Source organism: Durio zibethinus, chromosome 27, assembly GCF_047325235.1.
Source record: "Durio zibethinus cultivar Kanyao isolate XHJ-2024 chromosome 27, ASM4732523v1, whole genome shotgun sequence".
NCBI classification, from domain to species: domain Eukaryota; kingdom Viridiplantae; phylum Streptophyta; class Magnoliopsida; order Malvales; family Malvaceae; genus Durio; species Durio zibethinus.
The window spans coordinates 9,529,787-9,537,186 of record NC_143188.1 but is presented as its reverse complement, the minus strand read 5'-3'; the positions used below and the strand labels follow the sequence as shown (position 1 = coordinate 9,537,186).

Below are 7,400 nucleotides of genomic sequence, written 5' to 3'. Positions count from 1 at the left end.
ATAACTTAAATATAGCCACAAAATCTTAATTCACAATAAAAATATAAATTTTGTTTTAAATATTTTAATTACACAAAGGGTAAAATTACGAATGATTTTTAAATTACAGTAAAATTTTAATATTATACGTGAATTTTAAATATTTTAAATATAATATATAATTATAAATTTATTAATTAATATGATATTTAAATAATTATTTATTCATGTGTTATTTAAAACTAAACACGTTATAGTAATGAATATCACATTAATGAATAAATTTATATTTTAAATATCATGTTAAAATTTTTAAAATTTAAAAATTACATTAAATGTTTTATTCTAGTTCAAAAAAAATCATAACATTAACTCTTATATAAATATATATTTTATTTAAAAAATTATTTTAATTAAAACTTATAATTACAATAAAATCATATTCAGATTTCGAGATTACTCTCACGAATTAAAAAACGTGAAATCAAAACTCATTAACATATTCGTATAATTTATTACAAAAATATTACAAATCATTATTACTATTGATTTAATTAATTCATAAAAATGTATATAATTAACAAATTAGAAGCAATTAGTTAGATGATTATTATTATCTTAAAATACTTGACATTTATAATAAAAAAAAACATTAAATTTCCTATATATATATATATATATGATGTCTTAGACTTTGAAATTAAATCTCTAGCCAACAATTTTGATGAAATTGTTATAAACAAGAAAAGGAGGGTGCTCTTTTTCCTTTTAAAAAAAAGACAAAAAGAAATCTCAACCGTCAAACACTCAAGTTAAGGCTTTTGTCCTTTAAGGTCCGTTAAGATTTATTGCCGTTGAAACCCTATCCCCTCATTGCCCCCCACATGCTTTAATTTTTTCGTTTTATGTCACTCAGTATTTCCATTCCCCATTAAGGTTAACCACTTAAAATAAATCCCTTTTTTACCTCACAACTCCATTTAACCTCCAGCAAATTTATTCAAACATCAAGGATATTTATGGAAATTCGGTAAAAAAAGAACAAAACCCAAGTATTTTTTTTTATTCTCATTCATGTTTAGGTGCCGTTACCTCTTTTACAGTACTATCGCTTTGATTGTCTTTAAGTCACTCAGGGTTCAGACAAACTGCTAAAACTCCAAACCAAACATCATTATCCTCTTCGCAACTTTAAGGTTTCTTAGTTGTTTCTTGTTTAAGTTTCAGGGTTTTGTTTGTTTTTTGGAATGGAGGTGGACAGCTGTGAATTTGGCGATTCGGGCACCAAAGTAATGGGGGTTCTGAACGGTGTTGTCAGAGCTGAGATCGATACTTCGGCGCCGTTTGAGTCAGTGAAGGAGGCTGTTACTCGATTCGGTGGAATCGGTTACTGGAAACCCTCTCAACATAAGCTCATCCCTGAAACTGAGGTTTAATTTCTACCCAAAAAACAATATTGGTTTTTTTTTTTCTAGGTCTTTTCTGAGAAACGTTGCTGGGTTTCATGGATTTGGCTTTTTTCCTCTTTTTCTTTCTTTTATCCAACTTGTTTGTTTTCTGTTGTTGATATTTCGGGTTTTTTTTTTTTTTTTTTTAAGATTGGAAAGTAGACAAAACCTGGCAAATTTAAAGTAGAATGCTCACTGGGGTGGTGTCAAAGTTGATTTTGCATAGACTTTGCTACTTGTACCTTAAGATAACTTGTATATTTGTTTCAAGAGGAAGTGTTGCGAGTTATAAGCTGAGACATTCAAACTGAAATGCTTGCATGTACTAGCAGTAAATATGCTCCATATATCTTAGTTGGGAATCGAGAGATGAAATTATTTACAAGGCTTAATGTACCATTTATCACACACCGTGCAGTCATGAAAATGAATTGGAAGCGTTCAATATATGAGAAAAATTCATGGCTTCATGTCACTTTAACTTTGAAACTTCTTCTATTATTCTGCTCTCTTTATAATTAGCTTTTATCATGAAATGTAAATATGGCTTGTAGGAAGGAGATAGAATGTTTTGTTTGTCTTTGACAGCAATAATTGATACTATAATGAATAGTGCATTTACTACCTCAGTTTTCTTTTGTCTGCCTATGCATCTTTTTACATTTAGTCTTTTTGTTCTGACAAGTTCTTAATATTCGCAGCATGATATGGAAGAAGTTGACATTGCTAAATTGGAGGAGCAAGCAGGACAATTGGAGAAAGATCTTGTTGTTAAGGAAAGAGAAACATTCGATGTGCTAAAAGAACTTGAAAGAACTAAAAGAACTGTCAAAGAACTAAAGTTAAAGCTGCAGAAAGAAGTGTCTGAAGTAAATGTGACCCTTGAGATGAACAAAGATGTCAGGAATGTGACCTCTGCGGTGAAAGAAGCAGAGAAAGAAAATCATCAAACTGGCCATCCCAACTTGACAGGAAGTTCGAGCCTCTGCCCATCATCAGCTCCAGGTTTAATTTTAATGGAGTTGAAGCAGGCTAAAATGAACCTTTCCAGGACAACTAATGATCTTGCTGACATTCGAGGTTCTGTGGATATACTAAATAAGAAGTTAGAGAAGGAAAGAATTTCTCTTGAGAAGACTCGAGAGAGGCTAACTCAGAATTCCTCTAACATATCATCCCTTGAAGAAGAGTTAAAGAAAACAAGACATAAACTGCAAGTAGCAAAAGATGCTCAAACCAAAAGCAGTGCTGATAATCCTTTGGATATATCAAGGGAGCTCCAACGATTGAGTTCTGAGGCTGAGCAATTCAAGAAAATTGGAGAAGCTGCAAGATCAGAGGTTTCAAGAGCAATATCTGATACTGAACAGACTAGAACAAGAATAAAAACAACTGAGATGAGGCTACTTGCGGCCAAAAAAATGAAGGAAGCTGCGAGAGCTGCAGAAGCTGTGGCTCTTGCAGAGATCAAGACTCTCTCATGCAGGGAGAGATCGTCTGATGTTCTAGTGCAAAATGCTGAAGGGGTGACTATTTCATTTGAAGAATACTCTTCCTTAATGTGCAAGGCTCAAAATGCTGAGGAACTTTCTAATAGGAGAGTGGCAGATGCTATGCTCCAAGTTGATGAAACAGATGTTTCAAAAATGGAAATCTTGAAGAGGGTAGAGGAAGCCACGGAAGAAGTCAAAACTAGTAAGAAGGCATTGGAAGAAGCATTGAACAGAGTAGAAGCTGCAAATAAGGGCAAACTGGCAGTTGAGGAGGCTCTTCGCAAGTGGAGATCTGAGCATGGACAGAAAAGACGATCTGTACACAACTCTACCAAGTTCAAAAATTCTTATCCATCTCACAATCGAAAGGATTCCCGTTTATTAGATGTGAATCTGGTTAATGATGGTCCAACTTCTGTTTTGAAGCCAACCCTATCAATAGGGCAAATACTAAGCCGGAAGTTGCTTCTGCCTGACGACTTTGAGACTGAGATGTTGGCAGAGAAAGGCACTGTAAAGAGAAAGGTTTCATTGGGTCAAATGCTCGGTAAAGGAAATGGTGATTTCCCCTCCTCTCAAAAGATGGAGAGAGAAAGTGGTCGCAAGCAGTTCTCTGGAAAGAGGAAGAAGTTCGGATTTGCTCGCTTTTCACTTCTTTTAGCAAAACAGAATAAGAAAAAGAAGCCAACTCTTGACTTGAGGTAGTGCTGTAATTTGTTCCAAGTGAAGCGCTAACTCCTAGTTACTTGTTTTTTTCCTTCATGTTCCCTGTTTTATATTGTGTTTGCTGGATTCAATTTATCCTTTGTCCGTGCTTGTAAAGATGATTAGGATATTTATATCCTGATCGTTATGTGAGGCAATGCTGCCATGTTATGCCAATTACATTCGTCTGTTACTTGGGTATTCTTGCAAATCGACAATTAGTACTTGGCGTTTGACTTGAATCTCAAAATGCTATATTTATACATGTTTTTCAAGGTTCAATTCTATTGGGTCCTTTTGTATGAGAAAATGACATTGTTTCTTAGAAATGCTACATTCAGACGCTAAGAGTGATACTTTGCAAACAGATAAAAGATCTCTAATCCTGACAAACTCAAATAAACTACACTACAGCTACAAGCAACTAGGATTACAGGTAAAAAAAAAAAGGTTGAGTTGCTTGACTGTAAAAGTTATTGGACGTCATGCAGATCTTCCTATTACTAAGAACATAGTCCAATAATTCAATGACATTGATCAAATTAGCATCTTGTATTTATCGCACTGGGGAAGGATGATAAGGGATGAGAATTGCAAACCACTCCTGTTTTCTTCTTATTGACAGACCAAGCGCCTCAGTCATGTCCAAATCTTCGGGCTTCATTCCATGAGGAAGTTTCCAATCAAAGTGGTACAACAATTGTGCAATTGGCAACTCAATATTACTAAGAGCAAATGATATACCAGGACATATCCTCCTTCCTGCACCAAATGGGATGTATCTGAAATCTGTTCCCTTAAAATCAATTGAGCTATCAAGGAACCTCTCTGGATAAAATGTCTCAGCATCATTCCAATAGTTGGGATCCCTTCCAATTGCTCCTACATTAACAAGGACTTTAGACTTGACGGGTATATCATAACCATCAATCTGACAGTTCTGGCCGCATTCTCTTAGTATCAGAGGCACAGCAGGGTGCAGTCTTAATGTTTCATTAATAACTGCTTTTAGGAACTTAGTTCAGGAATGCCTTCTTCATCCACATTTCCTCTTACCATCAAAGACCCGTCTTACCTCATTTTTGGCCTTTTCCATAATTCTGGGGTTCTTCAGCAGTTCTGCTATTGTCCATTCAACAGTTATGGATGATGTTTCACTCCCAGCACTGAACATGTCCTGAAGGTGGATACTGGACTCTTTAGTAAGCTTAATCATAAATGTTACCAATGGTTAGCCATGCATCAAATAGAAATCATAGATTTTACCAATGGTTAGCTATGCATCACATAGAAGTGAAGTAAACAAGTGACAGGCAAATATTCATTTTCAGCAATTATTTGTTTTCATTAAGTGTATGCACTATGCAGCAAATGAAAAAACTAGAAAACTGATCAAGATGATTGCTTTAATGTTGTCAACAGATAGAGGAAAGTCCAGTTCACCATTCTCTTGAAGATCTAAAAGAATATCAACCAGATCCTTCACTTCTTCGCCATTGCCATCGTCTGTAATTTTCCTCCTCTCTTTGTGCTCGGCAATGATGTCTGCGAGTATCCTGTCAGCTTCTTTATGTAGCTTCTCAAATTTGGGCCTTCCACTAATCAAGTCAAGCACTCTAACAGAAGGGTACATATCTGCAATGGTGAAGCTTCCTGACAACTTACTAACCTTAGTGATGATGGACATGAATGCTTCTTGCTTTTTGCATTTTTCACTGAAGGCTGCTCTTGATGTTATGCCATATGTCAATGAGAAAATTTTTTTGCTAAGATTGATTGGTAAACCTTCAGAGAAAGAAGTTGCCTTGATGAGATTTGACTACTCTAACTTTTCTGAATGATTCAACACGCTTTGCACTTAAAAGTTCTGTTACACAAATTTTGCGTAGATGTCTCCGTTAACTACCATAAGGAGAGAAAACAATATTTGTAGAATCGTAAGACATGATCTTGGAAGCAAGTATGGTGGGTCTAGAAGCAAAATTGATATCATTGGTTTTCAAAGCTTCTTTGGCCAATTCTGGTGAAGATATTACAATATTGGAAACTGCTCCAGTCTTCAGATGGATCAGAGAGCCATGCTTCTTAGCCAAGCTTGTCAACGTTTGATGGGGTAGTGAACCGACAAGTCGGTGCATGTTTCCTAGGAGAGGTAGTTTCCATGGCCCTGGGGGCAACTTTTTCACAGGATTACTGGATTTCAATACCTGAACTATTCTCACAAAGATAAACAAGAATACAAGGATGTTAAGCAGGATGGACAAGGAAGAAAATCCAAGGTCCATGAGGATGAAGAATTGAAGGTTGCTTGCTAGCAAGATTCAAGAATACAAAATATGCAATGAAGAGCCGTGTTTGATTGAAATTTCGTTCTATTAAATGGGTAACTATTGTTAATTCTTGAGGATCTTTCTTAAATATGTAATTTCGTTTATGATTAAATAGGAAAAAAAAAAGTTAATCGCATCAGCCGCAAGAAAATGCCATATGCTTACATCCAAAGCACAACATTACAAAAGACAGACCTTAGCGCCGGCCGCACCGACAAAAGAATAAGCCTATAAAGACCAATCTGACAAACACGTCGTAGGAACTGGACAAAACTTACCCGTGATTTGAAATTTGTGAAGTTTTCTTTTAAAATGATTTAATAAAAATTTTAAATTAATAAATTAATAATGTATAAAAAATATAAAAAATATTATTTATAATTTAAATTTTATCTATACTTATTTAAAAATAAAAATTGTATTATCATTTTAATAAAAATATCTACTTAAAAAATATATTTAAATTTATTAAAATTTTTTTAAATTTTTAGATACTTAATTTATATAACAAAATCTTTTTATATATTAATTTTGATTTTAAAAATTTTTTTATTTAATTATTTCAAATAAAAATTTCATAAATTTCACGTAAAAACTTTTATTTAAGTTTTCCCTATTAAAAAACAAGATCAAAGGAAATACATCAATAAATCATTTTTTGTTAACTAAAAGATATTTATCAAATAAATTTTAAAAAATATAAAAATTATTTTCTGTAAAATAAATGAAATCTAAATATAAAATAATATTATGCATATAAATTTCAACTTATCCTAAAAACTTTGTCTTAAGTCGAGGAACGTGAATCACCCCATTAATTTTTTTTATTATTATAAAACATAATTTTAAAATCTCAAATTAAAATTCCCCAATCCTGAGTTTCATTCAACTTTATCAACGTGTCCTTTTTTTTTTTATTTATTTGTTAATTTCTTCTTAAATATAACAACTATGTCATATATTTGAGTAATGTTTAGTTGGATGAATTAATTTCGACTTATACATGCAATTTCATAAAAGAAACAAATTTTTTAGAAGATAAATGTAATATCCACTTAAATTATTATCATATTTAATATTTATTAAAATTTTTTAATTTTGATATCTTTTCATTTTATATTTATTATCAATCAAAAATTAAAACATGAAAAATATTTTTCTAAATAAAATGGAGTTATGTGATTTTAGTTGTATATATTTATTAAAAATTTCGTTTTAATAAATTAATAATAATATTTTAATTTCATAAATAAAATTAAAAATATCGTATATCTCATTTTTAATTAATATGTATCTTAAAAATATGCGTTATCTCACTAAACAGGCTTAAAACTCCAATAACCGTGAATGAGATATTTCATCTTTATAAAATATTTAAGATTGATAAATTTTGATAGGAAAAAAAAAAGGCTGAGAAGATAAATGGGGATTAACTAAGAAAGAGT

General features: G+C 32.2%; 1 protein-coding gene and 1 pseudogene across 1 annotated transcript; one reads left to right on the top strand and one right to left on the bottom strand.

The window, feature by feature from the left end:
* The first annotated feature begins 1,063 nt into the window (after nucleotides 1–1,063).
* LOC111279888 (WEB family protein At2g38370-like) lies at nucleotides 1,064–3,907 on the top strand. Its single transcript, XM_022866951.2, has 2 exons — nucleotides 1,064–1,409; nucleotides 2,129–3,907. The coding sequence occupies exons 1-2, from the start codon at nucleotides 1,227–1,229 to the stop codon at nucleotides 3,623–3,625; spliced, it is 1,680 nt and encodes a 559-aa protein (XP_022722686.1). The 5' UTR covers nucleotides 1,064–1,226; the 3' UTR covers nucleotides 3,626–3,907.
* A 135-nt stretch (nucleotides 3,908–4,042) lies between these two features.
* LOC111279889 (cytochrome P450 71D9-like) lies at nucleotides 4,043–6,038 on the bottom strand (annotated as a pseudogene).
* Nucleotides 6,039–7,400: the final 1,362 nt, after the last annotated feature.

Excerpts from the sequence above, each read along its gene's own strand:
- LOC111279888 (XM_022866951.2), top strand. The coding sequence starts at position 1,227 with ATGGAGGTGGACAGCTGTGAATTTGGCGATTCGGGCACCAAAGTAATG. Across the intron at positions 1,410-2,128 it reads AGCTCATCCCTGAAACTGAG|CATGATATGGAAGAAGTTGA; the intron begins GTTTAATTTCTA and ends TAATATTCGCAG.